The sequence below is a fragment of the Primulina eburnea genome, chromosome 5 (genome assembly GCF_022965805.1).
Source record: "Primulina eburnea isolate SZY01 chromosome 5, ASM2296580v1, whole genome shotgun sequence".
NCBI lineage: Eukaryota > Viridiplantae > Streptophyta > Magnoliopsida > Lamiales > Gesneriaceae > Primulina > Primulina eburnea.
The window spans coordinates 27,138,259-27,158,185 of NC_133105.1; the positions used below are offsets into that span (position 1 = coordinate 27,138,259).

At 37.1% G+C, this 19,927-nt stretch overlaps 1 protein-coding gene across 1 annotated transcript; it reads left to right on the top strand.

The window, feature by feature from the left end:
* The first annotated feature begins 15,389 nt into the window (after nt 1-15,389).
* LOC140833149 (serine/arginine-rich SC35-like splicing factor SCL28) lies at nt 15,390-19,305 on the top strand. The gene is made up of 7 exons (XM_073197613.1): nt 15,390-15,611; nt 16,252-16,329; nt 16,427-16,591; nt 16,708-16,766; nt 16,953-16,992; nt 18,565-18,831; nt 19,050-19,305. Exons 1-7 carry the CDS (start codon nt 15,475-15,477, stop codon nt 19,057-19,059), a joined length of 756 nt encoding a protein of 251 aa, XP_073053714.1. The 5' UTR covers nt 15,390-15,474; the 3' UTR covers nt 19,060-19,305.
* The last annotated feature ends 622 nt before the right edge of the window (nt 19,306-19,927 follow it).

The following is a 19,927-nucleotide window of genomic DNA, read 5'->3' on the forward strand; positions in this document are numbered from 1 at the left end:
ATATCCTGTAACGCCCCAGATTCGACGACTGTCCTCACTGTATCAAGACGAGTCTTTCCAGCGTGCTTATGTCCTCACTCACACGCACCCTGGAAAACTTCCCAGGAGGTCACCCATCCCAAAATTTGCCCAAGTCAAGCACGCTTAACTTTGGAGTTCTTATGTGATGAGCTACCGAAAAGAAGATGCACCTTCGTGATATTCAAGTCTACGAACATCCAGAAACAAATTGTGTTATCTTTACTTCAGTCATTACTTTTCAGTTAGATACTCTATCTTTCGGTCAGTTTATTTTTCCGCAATTATTTCATTCAGTTAACTGATTGTCATTGACCAACGGGATACCTAGTATCAGTTTGTAACAAAACTGAACTCATATTGTCGAAGAATATTTAAATTTGAGGAGTGTTTATTCAACCTCCCCCCCCCCTTCTAAACACTCTTTATTTGTTTAACCGATCCTTTCAAGTGGTATCAGAGCAGTTGTATCTCGTCTCAGAATATCTATACTCAAATTGTTCATTATGTCTTCATTCAACAAGATTCATATGTTCTCTATAGAAGACTTTGATGATTGGAAGATCAGGATGCAGGCTCACCTAGCTGCACAAGATGATGATATGTGGTATGTTATAACTGACGGACCCATGAAGATTTTGAAATCCAACACAGATGTTGCCATTAATGATGGGGCACCTCATCGTATAGAAAAGCCCAGAGAAGAATGGACCACAGAGGATAAAAGAAAAGCCAACTTGGATAATGTGGCAAAGGACATACTATACAAGACGTTGGATAAAGTAACTTTCAGCAAAATCAAAATGTGCAAGACAACCAAAGAGATTTGGGAGAAGCTGATCCAGCTTTGCGAAGGGAACGAACAAACAAAAAAAAAACAAACTTTCTGTTGTTGTTCAGAAGTTTGACAATATCAAAATGAGAGTTGGTGAAACGATGCATGATTATGATGAAAGAACCAGCTGCATCATCAATGAATTAAATGCACTTGGAAAAGTATACACAAACAAAGAAGTTGCATTGAAGATAATCAGAGGCCTTCCCAAGGAGTGGGACGTGAAGACCATGGAAATGAGGGAATCCAAGGATCTGAACAAAGTTGAGCTTCATGATCTATTTCCTGATTTGAAAGCCTACAAGTTTGAGCTGCAAACTCGAGAAGGAGAATCTTCTACTCTAGCAGCCATGACTGCCTTAGCTGCTGTTAGAACAGAACCAACTGGTTCAGTTGAAAAAGCCGCTGATCAACTAAGCAATGATGCCATGTCATTGTTCATCAAAAAGTTTAAAAGATTTATAAGGAAAAATCAAGGAAACTTTCGAAATAAATATCAAAGAAGCAATTCCAAGGAAGAATCAAACGCTTGCTACAACTGTGGCAAACCAGGTCACTTCATTGCTGACTGTACCAAACCAAAGAAAGACAGTCAAGGCTCAACTGAAAGAAGAAAGAAACCATATGAGCACAAAAAGAGATCCAAAGATGATAAGAAGTTCTCCAGAAAGAAACATGAAGTGCTCTTGGCTGAAGAGAGCAAATCAAAATGGGCAGACACTGATAGCGAGGGGTCAGAACCAGAAACTTCATGCAGTTCTAGTGATAATGAAGAGGAAGTGAAATGTCTGATGGCTGGTGACACAGAACTGGAGTCTAGCAGTCAACAGGTATTTGACTTTAGCTCCACTGATTTTACAAGAGAAGAACTTATTTCAACATTGCATGATATGGTCAGTGAGTATCATAAACTTGCCTTATCATTTGAAAAGGCCAGAACAAAGCAAAATGATCCTATTGATAATAAGACTACAACTGATGAATCAGTTGACATGTTGAGTCTGAAAAAGGAGATTGCTGAACTCAATACTGAAAGAAGCAAGGATCAGTTAATGATTCAAAAGTTAATGCTTGAAAATTCAAAGCAAACTGAGCTTATTCAGGCTTGGAACAAATCATTTGTTGCATTGACTGATATACAGAACTCACAGAAATCAGATACTGATAAAACTGGTTTAGGGTTCAGTAACCAAGATGAAATGTCTCCCAAAGATACTCGACCAAAACTGAATATGGATAAAAGGAAATACATTCATTTTGTCAAATCAGTTATGGTACAAGAACAAGTTGAGCCAAGTACTGGTTGAACAGCCAACTGAAAGTATGAACAAGGGCAAAATATGTTGTATTGGTTATAGCCCAAAAGTTGTGACTGACTCGCGAAGTCAGCCACCAAAAATTTTCAGCAAAAATTACTCAAATGGCTACTCAAATTACTATAACATGAAGCCAGTTCAAAAAAGATACTGGCTGAACAATCAGTTGAAAAAGGGCAAATCACATGTTGTATCTTCTGCACACCATACACCAAGCACACACAGATCAGGAAAGACCATCTGGAATACAGCAGCTGGACGGTCAGTTAGACTGATCCAAGTCTGGATTCTTAAAGGACTAATCAACTTTGGACCCAAATAGAAAAGGGTACCAGAATCTTATCTTGTGTGTGATTGCAGGTAACAGGTAAAAGCATTGAATCTATATGGTACTTGGATAATGGATGTTCACGCCACATGAGAGGAGATTCAGACTTATTATCTCAACTGGTTAAGTACACTGGACCAAACATCAGTTTTGGTGATAATTCTAAAGGTAAAACTGTGGGTAAGGGTAAGCTTATCCATGGTAACTTCATCATTAATGACGTTTTATTAGTTGAGAATCTCAAGTATAATCTGATCAGTATCAGTCAATTATGCGATAATGGATTCTCAGTTCAGTTTGACAAACATTCTTGTTCAGTCAAAAGCTCAACTGAAGAGATCATCCTAACTGGCAAAAGGTGTGGAAACACTTACAAAGTCAGCTGGAATTATCAACCTTATGCACCAGTATGTTTTATTGCTTCAAAATCCTCTAAAAACTGGTTGTGGCATAAGAGATTAAACCACCTGAACTTCAAGTCTATTGCATATTTGAGTAACCACGATCTTGTTACTGGATTGCCCAAAATGGATTTTACCAAAAATAAAATTTGCTCAGCATGTCAGTTTGGTAAACAAATCAAATCTTCGTTTAAGAATAAGGGTCGTAAATCTTCTTCGCGATGCTTAGAGCTGTTACATATGGATCTATTTGGTCCAATACCAGTCATGAGCTTAGGGGGAATGAAAATACACCTTGATGGTTGTAGATGACTTTTCAAGATTCTCTTGGGTTATATTTCTCAAGTCCAAAGACCAAACTGCTACTCAACTGATTAAGCTTTTCAAAAGATTATTAAATGAAAAATCAGTTGGAATTGACAGAATCAGATCCGATCGAGGAACTGAATTTATCAATCAAATTCTTTCAAATTATTTAGAGAATACCGGAATCAAGCATGAGCTCTCAGCAGCTAGAACTCCTCAGCAAAATGGTGTAGCTGAAAGGAGAAATCGGACCCTCAAAGAGGCTTCTAGAACAATGCTTGCTGATTCTAGTATCTCTCAAAGGTTTTGGGCAGAGGCAGTGAACACTGCATGTTACACTCAAAACAGATCAATGATTAATAAGAATCATATGAAAACACCTTATGAGATCTGGCATGGAAGAAAAAGTGTAGTTTCATATTTTAAAATATTCGGCTGCAGATGTTTTATACTTGTCAATGGTAAAACTCATTTAAAAGCTTTTGATGCTAAATCTGCAGAAGGAATATTTCTTGGTTATTCTTCAGTGAGTAAAGCTTATAGAATCTTCAACAAAAATACTTTAAATGTTGAGGAATCAATCCATGTTGTTTTTGATGAAACTCTACTAACTGATAAGCCAACTGATCAAGTTGAGCTAGCTGATAGATTTACAGATATAAGCTTGGATGATGATGATGATGAAGAAGACATCCATATTAATCAAAGAAACCTCCAAACACCTGAACCAGAAGTGTTAGATCAACCAGCTGAACCAAAAGCTGTTCTTAACGATCAGTTGAGAGAGCAACCAAATGATATTCAGTTACCAACTGAAACCGCTTCAACTGAAACTGAAAACATTCAGTTGCCCACAGAAGCAGTTGCTGATTTAGAAGCAATAAACACTAAACTCAGATGGAAGAAATCACATCCTCCAGAGTTGGTAATAGGTAATCCATCTGATCCAGTAAGAACAAGAAATCAGATGCTCAATCTATTCATTCATTCAGCTTTCGTATCACAACTAGAACCCAAGAAGACTGATGAAGCTCTTGCTGATCCAAACTGGATAAATGCAATGCAAGAGGAGCTAAATCAGTTTATCCATAACAATGTCTGGAACTTAGTTCCAAGACCAATTTCAAAAACTGTTATAGATACAAAATGGGTGTACAGGAACAAACTGAACGAAGATGGTTCAGTTGTGCGCAACAAAACAAGGCTAGTAGCACAAGGATATAAGCAAGAAGAAGGAATTGATTACGATGAGACATATGCACCAGTTGCAAGATTGGAGGCAATCAGAATATTCCTTGCCTATGCTTCATTCAAAAACTTCAAAGTCTATCAAATGGATGTAAAGAGTGCATTTCTGAATGGCCAGCTGCAGGAAGAAGTCTACGTTGAACAACCTCTAGGTTTTATCAATCATCACCTTCCTGATCATGTCTACCATTTGAAAAAAGCCTTATATGGTCTTAAGCAAGCTCCAAGAGCTTGGTATGAAACCCTTTCAAAATTTCTAACTGATCACAATTTTTCTGTTGGATCAGTTGATAAGACTTTGTTCAAATTCTCCAAGAATGATCATATTCTACTCGTTCAAATTTATGTTGATGACATTATTTTTGGGTCAACTTAACCCAAATTATGCGAGAAATTTGCTAAGTTAATGTAGGAGAAATTTTAAATGAGCATGATGGGTGAACTGACATTCTTTCTTAGATTACAAGTGAAGCAACTGGAGTCGGGTACTTTCATAAGTCAAATTAAATACACGAAGGAATTACTGAAGAAGTTTGGCATGGAATCGTGTTCAGCTGCAAGTACTCTCATGAGCTCATCAGTAAAACTGGACACTGATCAAGGGGGAATATCAATTGAGATGACACTTTACAGAGGTTTAATAGGTCCATTATTGTATATAACTGCTGGTCGTCCTGATATTGTATTTGATGTATGTATGTGTGCTAGATTTCAAGCAAATCCTATGTAATCACATTTTACAGCTGCCAAGCGTATTTTGAAATATCTTAAGGGCACACAAAATGTTGGGTTATGGTATTCTAAAGATTCATCTTTCAATTTAGTTAGATATTCAGATGCAGATTATGCAGGATGTAAGCTTGATCGTAAAAGTACTAGTGCATCATGTCAGTTTCTGGGGGACAGACTAATCTCCTGGTTCAGCAAGAAGCAAACATCCATAGCCACTTCCAAAACTGAAGCAGAATATCTTGCTGCTGGAAGCTGTTGTGCTCAACTGCTCTAGATTCAGCAACAACTGAGAGATTATGGAATTGATGCTAAAGAATCGCCCATATTTTGTGATAATACAAGTACGATTGCTATCACCTACAATCCAGTTCTTCACTCCAGGACCAAGCACATAGATGTCAGGCATCACTTCATTAGAGATCATGCCTTGAAGAAGAACATCAGACTGGAATACGTCTCAACTGAGCAGCAAGCAACTGATATCTTCACCAAACCACTGGCTGAGACTAAGTTTTCTCATTTTCGCAATATACTTGGATTAATTGATTTATCATAATCATTTTTTGTTGTTGTCTTGGTTGTTAATTCATCTGTCAGTTTTACTGTCATTTACTGATCATTCAGTTAGTTCTTTATTCATATGACTCTCAACTGATGTCAGTTAATCTTCTATCAGTTCATTGTATTTAGTAATTGTGTTTATGATTTACTTATCAACTGATGAAATCAAGTAATGCAGGAAAATAAAAAGACAGAGATAAACTGATAACATCGTTTTATTCATTTGAAGAAATTGTTGCGAATTACATCATACAATTCTTCCTGAACAAAAGCCCTCCACTTGGCCATCCATTGATTTAAATCCCCAGTACATGTCTTATGAAAGCTGTGAGACTGAGCTATGAGCTCCAGGATCCTACTTTCCTTGTAGAGCATCAGTTCTTAAATATTGTCTGGTTCGAAAATATTCACAGTATAGGCAACGTGCAAGTGTTCCCGATATTTCTCCAGTTTTTCCAGCAAAATGGGAGTGGTTGCCATCTCATTCTCCCAAAGAAACTGAAGTTCTTGGAGATTCTCCCAGTAGCGAAGAATTTGATGGAAAACATCATCTTCCATCTCAACTTTTCTCTTCTCCAGAGCTGCTTTCATGAAATCTTCAGCCATGTCCGGAGATTTTGAACTGCTTGCACCTGTCATTTTCTTCTACTGAATATAATTTGCTAATATATTTGCGACTAACAGAGCTGCTCTTATTTATAGAAGAGGACAAAGAAGATGAAAGGACTATTTCATTATGACAGACGTTTACACTACTAAGAATCAGGATTTCTTTTAATTAATCTTGTTTATATTCTCGATATTTTCTTTTATGCATCTATTAAGGGGGAATATTGGTTTTAAGAGGTTAACTGAGAAGACAATTGTTAGTCAACTCTCAACTGAGGACACAGTCTCACAATTGATCGTTCTGTTGAGTTTTTCACTAATCTTCTCATATAAGTTAACTAATTAACCATTTTATATTCCAAATCAAGTGACGTGACTGTCTTTCAAGCATTAAATGCTATCCTTCAGCAAATTATTAGTGAAAACGTGGACACCTTTTGAACCGTTTAAAGTACACACGCTTACAGCACACGTATACACGTTGTAATTCAAAATTTCTATGGACTAACACGTGTCCAGAATTTGAATAGTCACGTACATATGTACCATTCCCCGCTCCATTTCAGTTTCTTTTTATTATTACACTTATCTACAAACTCTTGAGAGCAAAAACAAATTTCATCCTTCTATTTTTTAGGAAATCATTCAGTTCCAAATGGCGAATCAAACTCCTGCTTATATGCTGAATGAAATGGCTATCAACTTCGGATCCATTCTATCTTTCGGCGACACTGATGTCAAGAACGTCTTTCAAAAACTCGAAACTGCTGGGTTAAGGACATTCTTGGGACAATCATCACAAGAGATCTACCCCAAAGAACTTCAAGAATTTTACTCTAGCGGTATGATCAATTCTGATGGAAACATCGCTTCTACTATCAATGGTCAGTTGCTGACCATCTCTGAAGATTCCTTTGGAGAAATCTTTTCCTTACCATCTGATGGACTGGCACACCTCTCTGATGTTAGAGCATCTGACGTTGAAGAAATGCAAACCTCACTCTCTGCTGATGGACGGAAAATCAAAGTTTCCGATCCAAAGAAAGAGCTGAAGCACGAGGTTCAGTTACTTGCTGATATAATCGCCAAAGGGATTTTGGCGAAAGCTGGATCTTTTTCTGCACTTACGTTGGAAAAATTTCAAGCCATTTCTATCATTATGGCTGAACGTAAACTCAACTGGAAGCATCTTATATTCAATATTTTAAAGAATATATTTCTATCATCCAAACAGTCCAAAGGCTTTGCAGTGCAACTGAGCTATCTGCTGAAAGTGAAGGGGTTAGTGGCAGATGATTCAGAAAAATCATCCAATATTTCAAAGTCTTCAATGCAAAGAATACTATGCCACTCAAGACCAAATTGGACATTTCTCCTGCTCAGTTTGTAAAGATAAAACAGGAGATTGGGACTCAACAGGCGGCTCCTAAATCAGTGAAAAAGGCCAAGACATTGGCTCAACTGAAGTCAGCAAAAAGGAAATTAGTTGTGGGTGAATCCGATTCAGAGAAAACTCCTTCTCCAAAGATAGCCAAGAAACCGAGAACCCAGAGGATTAAACCAACAACTACAGAGGAATCTATTCCTACTGACAAGCTAATATCTTCTGCTCAGCATCCAATTGAAGCAGTTCCTCTGAAGATCATCCCACCAGAAAAATCAGTTGGTGCAAAGAGAGAATCAGTTAGGATCAAAGCTCCTCTGATTAATATTATTCGTCCTACTGTTCTGGCACCTGCCCGACCCAAAGGCATCAGTATTATAGAACGGGTGGATACTACTCGAACTGGTCTGGAAATTCCACACATCCTCAGTTATGATAAAGGCAAGGGCAAATTGATTGAAGAGCACATGCCATCCAATGCCATTCAAACCCACATTGACCTTGTTTGGGATAAGGTTAATAATTTTGCAGCATCAAAACTTCAACTCTATGATGCTTGGACAGCCTATCGTACTCATATTTTTTCCAAGCAACTGAGAAAGAAATCCCAGCTGAACAAGTTCATCAAACTGGAAGCTTTTGTCCTCAAGATGGTCAAAGCTGCCACAATTGTTCAAGCTCGATCTGGAGAGAAAAACATATTTGTTTGATCAGATGAGAGTCAAGAAGTTAGCACAAATTGTTGACAAACTGAAGGCTAACTACGTTCCAACAAATCCTACTGCCTATGCTGATCATGCGGTGATTACTCAGCTAGACACAGATCTGATTGGCTTGCTATCTCAGATAAAGTTTTGGGAAATGGATCAAGAGTTAGTCCTTCATAAAGGAGATCCAGACGATGATGAAGAGGAAATAGTTGAAGAACCTTCCTCTCAGCATAAAGAGTCATCTTCAGAATAGGCTATTATTCCAACTGAAGAGCCAGTTCAGGATATGCCTCAATCACCTACTGGTGAACATCAAATGTACACTGAAGCAGAATTATCTTTCGCGAATGTTGATGAAATTATCCAAGCAGTGGTGCAAGAATCCCAATTGATTGAACCTATTTCTGAACAAGTTGATCACCCCGTTGATCAAATCAATCCAGAGGTTCCTATCTCTTCAGAAGCACCAGTTCAGCCAGATTTATCTGCTGAACAAGCTATTCCAACTGTTGTGCCAATTGATTCCCAAGATCAACCTCTAGAGGCACCAGTTTTGGCTTCATCAGACTCTATTATTCCTCCAGGCAGCTCATCTACTGATCAGAATCCACATTCTCCGCCTCAAATTTCAGAAGACATTGCTGCAACAATCACTTCAGTTCAGAATGTTGCTGAAACAGTAGCAACTGACCAAGAGTTGGTTATATTTGATCAAACTACAAGAGGACCGGAAGCCTCTCATCAGTCTCCTCCTCCATCCTCATTAGATTTTGATCTTGTCCTTGAAGAAATTCAAAATATGCAGAATAGTATGAATCAGATGCTCTCAGCCATCTCAAAGATTCAGAATATGCAACTGTCTCACACTTTAAAGTTGGAACACTCTCAACAGTTCAACTCCGAAAAGTTGAAGTGTAGAACCCGATTTCAGTACACGTATAACCCATGCATCTATTTAAATTATTAAAGCATTTAACTTATTTTAAAAGGAGTTTAGTCATGCATAATTATTTAAATGCATTATTTTTAATTTAATTACGTTTATGTAATGCACGTTAAAACGTCTTTCGAGTTTCATGTTTCAGGCGATCATTCGAGGCGGGATTGAGGAAAAGACCCGGTGACGATTTTTGGCAATTTTAAAGATGGTATTTTATTTTAAGTTGAGTTTGGGGGCATTTTAAATAATTTAGTGAGTTTTAGCATTTTTGAGCCTAAATATTTATTTAGTGATTTTAAGAGTTTAAAACTTTTAAAATTTAGTATTTTTTTTTTGAGATGTTAGTATTTTGAATCCTAAATTTAATTATTTTTGTGAGTTTATGATTTTAGAACTTTCAAAGTCTAGTATGGAGTGTTATATTTTTAATTATAGAGTTTCATTTAAAAGGTATAGGAGAGTTAGTGTTTGATTAGTAGATAATTATTTTTAATTAAGCAATTAGTCTCCTAATTAATCTAAAACACACGCCACACACACACAAACACACTTTTACACACACTAACTCACGCCTAAACACAGACACACAAGTTTCATTCTAGATTTATTATTTTAAAAGAGAAAACTAGGGTTCTTCAAAGAGCATAGCAGCCGTCCCCCTTCCCTCTCGAATTCCAGCAGATTTCGTGATTTATTTCAAGAGAAACGGTGCCACGTTCGTCCCGGATCGAGCCTCTCTCCATCTCCGCTTCGGTGTCGTCTTTCGGTAACGTTATCATCAAAAGGCACGTATAATCTGTTCTTGCTGTGTCGATCAAGTCATATATTGTATTGCGTTGTTTTTATGCGTAAAAGTTATGTATGATGATAGTACTTTGAGCGGATCATGAATCGGATCAATTTCGAAGGAAAATTTTTAGATCTAAAACTCGTTTTTACTGTTCATGCCAAAACTGCGATTTTTCTGTTCATATTTTGGGAAAAACTTTCAACGACAAAAACGTAGAACTTTTCGATACCTTCGATTTGATATATGGTTCGAAATTTTTGGACAAATATTGAATGAGTTATGGCGTTTTTCGTAGGACTGCGCAAACTGCGTCTCAGAAAAGTTATGTTATTGATAATTCTTGAAGTTTCAGTGTTGCAGGCTTCGTTGGAAACCGACGGGCGATCGTTGCTGCGTATGGGTATGTTGGTATGGAGGTTTGGTGTATTTTTTAAAGTTTTGATGTACGTTGTTAGGCGTTTGAATTAGTTAAAGTTGTAGGAAAGTGATTGATGTTAATTGCATAATTGGTGTTGCATTGTGTAGTATAGTGCACGTTGTGTTTGAGGTGTTTGTATAAGTTTTGATGCAATATTATGGTGTCCTAAGAAGGGTCATAAGGTGTTAAACTTTGTGCCATTGAGTTGCAATTGGGAGGATAGGCACGTGCATAAGTTTTCTCGCAGGTATCAACATTCAGTAGGCACACGGACCCTGACACGGACCCAGGCACGGGGTCCGTGCCTTTGTTTCCTTCTCGGCGTCTTTTCCAGTATCTACACGGACCCATACACGGATGAGGGCACGGGGTCCGTGCCTTTGGGTTTCGCTTAGTGTCTTTTTCCAGTACCTACACGGACCCTCACCCGGACCCTGACACGGGGTCCGTGCCTTTGCTTCCTTTCAGTGTCTACTTCCAGTACCTATACGGACCCTTACACGGATGTAGGTACGGGGTCCGTGTCCTTCTATTTTGGGGAAAATATTATAGTTTGTTTTGAAGTTTGATGCCATGGTTTGGAGCGAGGATTAGTAAGGTCATGTCATGGGAAGTTATAGAAGGTCCTAAGATATGATCGAACTCGCGAGTAAGTATAATTTTCCTACGTCTAAGTAATGCAAGTTAAGTATGAAATTCATGTTGGTATGTCGCAGCGACGGCCCCAGTCGAAGTCCAACGAATCCCTCAACGCCAAGTAAGTATGTACGACGTGCAAAGGAAATGTTTTAAGTTTTGAGGTATGCTAATTGTCTTGTGACCAAAGAAAGTTAGGATTGGAAAGCGTTAAATCATGAACGGGGACCAATCCGCCCGTTAAATTATGAACGGGTTAGATCGTGGTTGTGAAGCGTTAAATTATGAACGTGGATCAACTGGCCTGTTAAATTATGAACAGGGATCTTATGTATGCGGCAGTGGATACATCCCTGTCAGCCCAGTACTGTGGTGTGTCTGATCAGGCGTTTATCATGTTAAGGGTCACTTGCTTTGAAACATCCTCTACGTAAAAATTATGCAGCCAAGTATGTGAAGCATGATAGCATGTTTAAGAAAAGTTTATGATCATGGCACGTCGTAATATGTATGTTCAAGTTCAAGTTTATTTCAAGTTGAAGTTTATGCAAGTTCAATTTAAAGTTATGTATGTCCTATATTAAAGATGCATGCGATTTTATTATGTAGTACTCGTTATTTCCAGTTTATACGTGTGGAGTCTTTAGACTCACTAGACTTGATCGATGCAGGTGAGTACGATGAACAGGAGACAGGAGGTGGCGACCAAGGGGCAGGCTTGGGCTGAGCGGCAGGCTAAACCTGAGGACCGCAAGTTTATGTTTTTAAGCACAGTTTTAAATACTCTGAATTTTTATGATTTGAATGTGAGATGTTTTGAGACAGCGTTCTTTTAGCAACTTTTTAATTGGTGATGGATTATTTTAAAAATATTTTTATGAATGTTGGGTGACGACCGTATGGATGTTTTTATTTAATAAAGTTTTTAATTTTTCCGCAAATTTCAAGTAGTAAAAGTACGGTACGTTACATGAAGGCTATCCAAACTGCTATTACATCTCTCTCATCTGCAGTTGAAGAAATCCAGAAGAACAAGGGGATAGCTTTGAGTCTCACTGCAACTCAAACCTCTATTAACAAATGAGTTGACAGTGTCGAGACACTCGTCTCCAGAAAGATAGATTTGCTACAAGTCGCAATGACCTCTGCTATCGAAAACATTTCCACTTCTTTCCGGCTTCTATCTACTGACGTTCGAAAATTATCTATCAACATTGAGCTGTTTGACAAAAAGGGGGAAGAGCTCAAAGAGATTTTAGAACAGCAAAAGAAATCTTAATAAGCAGCAGTGTTTCTTGTATTTGTGAAGAATATGAGTTCAGTTGTTCTACTTCTTATTTTATCTACTATGAGTTCAGTTATTCGATTTTATTTTACTCTAGTTTTGTCAAAACACCATAAAGGGGGAAATTGTTGGAAACTTAATTCCGGTGTTTGACAAAAGATAAACCAACTGAACTAAGCAACTGAATCCAGCTAACTGATCGACGCAACTGAAATATAACTGCAAGCTGCTCTTTTAGCTGAACATCTCTTCAGTCATTCTCGTCAACTGACTCTTTACCAGCTGATCTCTCAGTTGTACACGTCATCATTTGAAAACGACAACCGACAAATAGTACAACTACCTGCAACTAGTAGTGGAACGCCGCATTTCAGAATGAGCAGTGTACGACTGTCAGAGTATATCGACGTGGAAATCAACGGTTAGAATATTTAAATATCCTTTAATGTTACCGTTGAGAGAGAAGCCTATAAATAATCGAAGGTAGCAGCCGAAGATAACACGACTGATTTCAGCTATTACATTCTACTTGCTGTTACGCTGCTAAAATATCTACTCACATTCAGAAGCAAAAAGCTCACGTTTACTAGATATATCAGTAGCATTCAAGGCTACATTCTCGAGCTTAAATAGCACTTTGTAATCTTTGATAGTTTTTCTAAGTTGTGCTAAGATCAGTTACCATCTGTAAAAGTGTTACATACTAAGAGTTTCAGTTGTGGCAAAGTGATAAGTCCAAACTGAAGTGGGTCAGTACAGTATCTTGTATTTGATCAAAGTCTTTTAGTGGATATCCTATCTTCGTGATAGAAGGGGTGACGTAGGAGTTATTCAAGTCTCCGAACATCCAGAAACAAATTGTGTTATTTTTACTTCAGTCGTTACTTTTCAGTTAGATACTCTATCTTTCAGTCAGTTTATTTTCCGCAACTGTTTCATTCAGTTTAACTGATTTTCATTGACCGACGAGATACCTAGTATCAGTTTGTAACAAAACTGAACTCATATTGTCGAAGAATATTTAAATTTGAGGAGTGTTTATTCAACCCCCCTTCTAAACACTCTTTATTCGTTTAACCGATCCTTTCACAATATAGCAACTGATCAGTCAGTTGTCTTTGAAAGTTTAGTTCAGCTGGTTTCTGTTGCCTTAGAAAATCTGCGCGTTATTCTTCAGTTTCAGGCAACTATCAGTTAGAGTATATGTTCAATAACTCTCGAATCAGTTACGAACATTAATCATTTAGTTTGTCAAACAACCGAAACTTAGTTTCCAATAGTTAGACTTAATTTAATTGTGGAGATGAAAGTCAAAACCAGTAGGCCGTGATAGTAAAACAAGAAGATAGTATAAATAGCAGAAGCCCTCGTATCGCTTTAACAGAAGCAATACTTTTCAAAGTACTTATCGGCTTTTAAAAGTAGAAGCAGAACTCGACTTATAAAAGCAGGATCAGAACTTAGAAAAGCAGAAGCAAAAATTATCAGAACTTAACGTCTTTTGTTTGATCGTTACAGTCTTAAATGTTACCGTTACTTTACCTAGTACTAGTATTAATTGCACCATTAATGCGGTACGAAGTCATTTAAAGAACCTTACCAGTTTTGATATAAAACAAATACTGATTATTCTGAAGCTTTTTGTAGGATCCTTTTCGGTGATATAACTGATTTACTCAGAAGTCAAAGAAGTCGTTTTATTTATAAACATTGGATTCAAAGCTTTCTATATATAAGGATCAACCATATATAGAAAATAACGATTATTATTATTATCAAGCAATACATTCTTCCAACGCTATTTTTGAGCAATCAAAGAACTACTTCTTATCTTCAAAGATCTACATACAGAAAAACAGCACACTCGTTATAGCAATTATCTGATCTTCTGAGATCATATTGTGCTTCTATTTCGTTATTTCTTCACAAGCTATCCGTGTTACTATATCTTATTGAGAAGAGTCTGTAATTTGGAAAAGAGTCTTTTCCAGAACTTTGTTGTGTTCGTTCTATTGTGGTGTGAAACTAAGAGTTTCAGTAGGCTAATGGTAAGTCCTACTGAAGTGGATGTGTATAAAAGTTGTACTGTAATAACCAAAGTCTTTTAGTGATACTTTCTGAAAACAGAAGAAGGGGAGACGTAGAAGATTTCATCTTCGAACTTCCAGAAACAATCACTGTCTACTGTTTTATTGTTTTCACCCCATACCATTAGATCGTTTCCGCACTTATTATTGTGATCTGCTGGATATTTATTCGAACAAGATTAGCTATAATCTCTAACAAGATTCTAGCACCCTTTGCAAAAACGTCCAACAAAGGAACGAGTTTATTCACATCCATTTAAACTCTATATCGATCCACAACAATCTTATTTCATGATGAGTGAAAATTATATTTTTAAAAAAATAAAATGACATGAATAAATCATCATAATGCATTTTTTATGAAAACCAACAATGATTGAATTTAAGATGATTCTTTGAAAATATAGTATTTTTTACACATTTGGAGCATTCAAATAGCAAAATAAAGTATCTGAAGCCCATAAAGATACTAATAGATAATAATATTTTGGTAGATGGAAAACACACAATTAGTAGTGTTGTCAAAAATGTAAATTGGTAGATGTAAATTGAGATGGAAAACACACAATTGGTAGATGTAAATTTATCTTTGTAGGGAATTAAAACTATATTTGTAGTATTGTCAGGTATTGATTTGTAAAAAAAATCATCTAAGTACTCAATCTTAAATCAAGAATGTACAAATATATTTTTTTTTTCAAATTTGTCCTTAACTTATTTTATTTTATTTCAGAATAAATTTTATACACACAAATAAGATGTAAATATTAAATCCGGAGCCATAAGGCTATACATATATACCGCTTCTTTCCGAGGTTAGGGTTTCACGATTGTTGCGGGGTTTTCGAATTTCCTCCAAGATAATTAATCATGCCCAGATATAGAAGCCGCAGTCGCAGCCCCGTGAGGCGAAGCAAGCACTACGACGACCCACGTGACCACCGCCGCGAAAGACGCTCGCCGGCACCCTCTGGTCTCCTTGTTCGAAACATCTCTCTCAGTGCCAGGTTATCATTGTCATTCCAACGCTCTGCGAATTTGTGCTGTATGAAGATTGCTGCTGTTAGTTTTTTTTTTTTAAAAAAACATTGTTTGGAATTTCGTGTGGGAATTGCTCTGTTCTGACTCTTCCAAATGTCTTGGAATGCCTCGAAAACTTTCATTGAATACAGGTGTTCTTAAATTCGAATGGGTTCTCAATTTGTTGGTTGGTAATCAATCAATTGGATATTTATCAACAAAAGTATTTTTTTGTGGTGTAATTATGAGGTGTGTACATTGTCATGGTTGAGTTATGCAGGGTGTTCAACTCTCTTTGTACACAATTTTTGGGCTTGCATTTAATTTAAAAAATGGTCTAATTTCAATTTGGTGTCTGCTTAGATGACGATGCTGCATTTGTAAAATATATAGTATGTTGTACTTATTCCTTTAGTAGAGGAATATAGGAGTTGCATTAGATTCTTTGCTGTCAGCCAGCTGAAGCAAGTGGTGCAATGTGTTATTGAACTTTTCAATTTTCTAGCTTCCATAATAAGCATATTATTTTACAAAAGTTTGCCAAATCTGTTGCTTTTCATTTTTCCATTTCGTAAATCTGCTGCATCTGTAAAAAGTGGAAATTTATCTTTATTTACTTCTTGGCAGGCCAGAGGACCTCAGGGTTCCTTTTGAACGATACGGTCCGATAAAAGATGTCTATTTACCCAAAAATTACTATACTGGGTATGCTTTCATCTCTTTATGGCTTTACACGCTTCAGTCATCCCCGAAACTTTTTTTGTTTCTCAAATGTCATATAAACTCTTTGATGAAAATGCAGGGAGGCACGCGGCTTTGGATTTGTTAAGTTCCGTTATCCTGAAGATGCAGCTGAAGCAAAGAGCCAATTGAACCACACTCTAATCGGTGGACGTGAAATAAGAATTGATTTTGCTGAAGAGAACAGGAAAACTCCTCAAGAAATGCGTAGGGTTTCACGAGTAAGGTTTGTGTCCATGTCGATGTGTACTCTGTTAATGGCTGTTTCTTTTTCCTATGTTCAGAATTTCGGATATGTACTTCTCGATTGCTGAGTATTTTTACTTTTATCTTCTGTTGCAGCTCTCGGGTAAATAACCGGAGGCGGAGTCCATCATGGTCCCCTAGACGGCAATACCACTGTTAGTAGAATTTATATTCTTCTCAGTAGGCATTTTACTCCAAAAGTTTTTAGCATGTGCAAATCATCTATGCGGTTAAATTCTGATTGGATAGACTCATCTAGGAATATAATGAAAGAAAGAAGAATTAATATTCTCTTATGATATTGTTATCCCGCTGAAAGATTTATGTTTAATATGTGGCAGCTGACTCGCGCTCCCCTTCTCTAGCACGCCGTGAATCAAGGTCTGCTTAATACTTGGATGTTATTTTTTCATCTGGTTTTTGACTTCTGTCAACTTCTTTCACGTCTTGTGGCTTGTGCTGAGTTTTGAGGTTTAGAAAATCTTTACAACAATCTTCTCTTTCTTGATCTTGATCTTGAGTTTTAAAATGTCTGTGATAGTTGCGCTCGATGGCAGGTTAAATCAAAATTATTTTTGTTCTGACATATTAGTTTATTATTATATCGTGGATCAGTCTATTGTTATTCACTTTTTTTTAAAAAATTTTTTCTCATTCAGTTGGATGGTTATATTTTCATATCTAATCATGAGACCTAAGAAGAAACTAGCGCTCTCTCTCAAAACCTGCTTAATATTCCTTAGTATTTAATTAGTGTGATGTGTGAAACTACTGTAATCCCTGCATATCCTTTAGTTGGGAATAAGATTACGGGTCTATCTGGAGATTTTGTGGATGATATGACATTTATCATATTCTTCTACCGAGAGGAAGGTGGTGAAGAGGGGTTTTTTATCTATTTGTTTGTTTTATATATCTTTTTATCTTTTTACGGCTACCCTCTACTCTAAATAGTGTGCAGGAGCTAGAGTGTTCAAAACTTTATTAGCGCAATATTACAGGAACATAAACTACTGCTTTTTTAAAAATTTAATTTCTATGTAAAAAAATGATGTTCATTCTTAGTTCTTTTACCTGGTTGGAAAGTGGTGTTTGATCTTTTACTCTTCATTTTCTTGAGATTGCTTTAAAATTATCTCAACTATATGATGGATGGTTTCTGGTAGAATTGAATGACGAGCTGATGGCCTTATCTATGCAGATCTAAATTGACAAAGAGAGACATAAAGAACTCAAGACTAATAAAGGGAAATGAGAAAGGGATGAAAAGTCAAAGACTACTTGCTTTATATTTTGTCAATGCCTTCCAAAATCATAACCGATAAATTTCAATTTGAAGAAATATTGCTTTATTTCGCTTTTCAGCTTGTAAGGTTTCTGCCTTACGTGATTATAAGGAAAACAAAATTTTGTTTCTCTCTGTTAGCTTTTTAGTTTGATATCTATGTTGCGTAATATCCAGTTAAAGAAAGAACATAGAGCTTATAGTTGGACAAAGAAAGAAATCATCTTCAAAGAAGCAAAGCCATTCAAAGTTATTACTGATTGAGATGATGTGAAATTGGGCAAGAAAAGATAGTGTGAGGTTTCTAATTGTTGGGCGCAAAGAAAGCTTTGAAGTTTTGAGATGCTGATGTACCCGTATACTGCTATAAAGCCTTAAACAGTGTGTGGATCAAAATATCCTTGTTTTTCCGTGAAAAAGTTGCAGGTAAAGGGTAATGCTCAAGTCACTAGATATTTCAAGGGAGATTCTAGTCTTGGTGCCGAGAATGTTATATTGTTATTAAATTTTTGACTTGTGATTTTGTTTCAAAGTGAGTTCTGGAAGGTCATTACCTTTTATTAGAATTTGGTATTGCTAGGCTATTAGCTGGTTTGATGCGTTTTACTCTGCTAATTTATTGTGAAATGAAAAAATTGCAGCAACTGATTTTATTTTATGTATGGCAGGGGCCATGGCGATAGGGATGATTACTTATCCCCCCGCAGATCAAGATCTATTTCTAAATCAGTTTCTCCCAGGAATGATAGAGATCACAAGTATCATGAGAGATCTCCCCGACATTCCAGATCTGTCACGCGTTCTCCTTCTCCACGTCATGAGAAAAATCACAGGCCAAGTCTCCAATCCTCGAGTCCTGCAGGAAAAGGTCGGACTGGTTATGTACCAGCTAGCACACCCCAGAGTCCCAGAAGGAACTCTAGGAGTCCAGCCAGGTCTCTTTCTCTCGATCCTACAGCTCTGTATCATGTTAAAATTTCTAACTCTCAGAAATATGTCATCATGTTCCCAACAAATGTTTTGGGCCAGTTTGTATTTGATTTATTCTACTGCATTCCATGCTGCTCTCTTTTGCGATAATTTTCTCATTTTAATGTATTCAAGCATATCACGCAGTTCAGTAGGAACTGATTGCTATTTTTCTGATGCGCAGTCCTCGTTGAAGGTCCCTGTTTGTTCTGTTCTTGGCTGTTGAAGTGCACTCACAAGTGTTGTGTGAAGCATCGTTTACGAAAATGTGCGAGTAGCGCATGGTGAACTGTAATTTTCGCTTCTTCAATACATTTATGTTTAATGTAATCATTAGTGCTAGCATTGGGTTGGAGCATGCGTTTGTGATTGTTTTTCCTTTGAGTATTGCCTGCTGTCCCAAACTTTGAAGCATACCTAATTCACTAGTTATTCTGCTATATCTGGGGGTACATTGGTGTTTCCCATTAGATTTAGAGAACAGTGATTGCTTAATTTGAAAAGTTGCGATCACAAGGAAGTTATAGGATAACAAGACAGTTAGTTGCTCTTATTTCAACGAATGTGCCGAAGTATGTATATATATATTATGGACTTGCTAATTAATATGGGTTGATCGCATTATACATATGAACGCATTTTATTTTTGACAGGATAAGCTTCTAATTTTATTAAGCAGAAATTAAATCATCCATTACAAGCGAGAAATTCTCAAGCTCCCAAACAAAAAGGGGGGGGGGGAGGAAATCACAAAATATCGAGGATGTATAAATTTCAAACATGTTTCAGGAGTTGCCTGAATATTGTCCCCTACCAACACATCTTCATCATGGGCACCAAAACAGTGCATGGCATTGTAGGGTCATCCATATTGGCACACTGGACATGTTCCTTTCACGGGGACATGATGGGGGCCAGTAGATTCCCTTCCGTGGGAATAATATTGTGTAGTGTGAGCCACCAAATATCCGAACCTCAGGGGCGATCGGCAGCGTCCCTGCTAACTTCCACCAGCTTTTTGAACGTGGTTCTGAGCAATGACTCGGAGGGACAAGAACCAAT

What these genes read in the sequence shown, in the direction of transcription:
- LOC140833149 (XM_073197613.1), top strand. Translation starts at nt 15,475, where the DNA reads ATGCCCAGATATAGAAGCCGCAGTCGCAGCCCCGTGAGGCGAAGCAAG. An exon ending in CCCAAAAATTACTATACTGG is followed by an intron (nt 16,330 to 16,426) that starts GTATGCTTTCAT and finishes ATGAAAATGCAG; the next exon opens with GGAGGCACGCGGCTTTGGAT. An exon ending in CGTAGGGTTTCACGAGTAAG is followed by an intron (nt 16,592 to 16,707) that starts GTTTGTGTCCAT and finishes CTTCTGTTGCAG; the next exon opens with CTCTCGGGTAAATAACCGGA.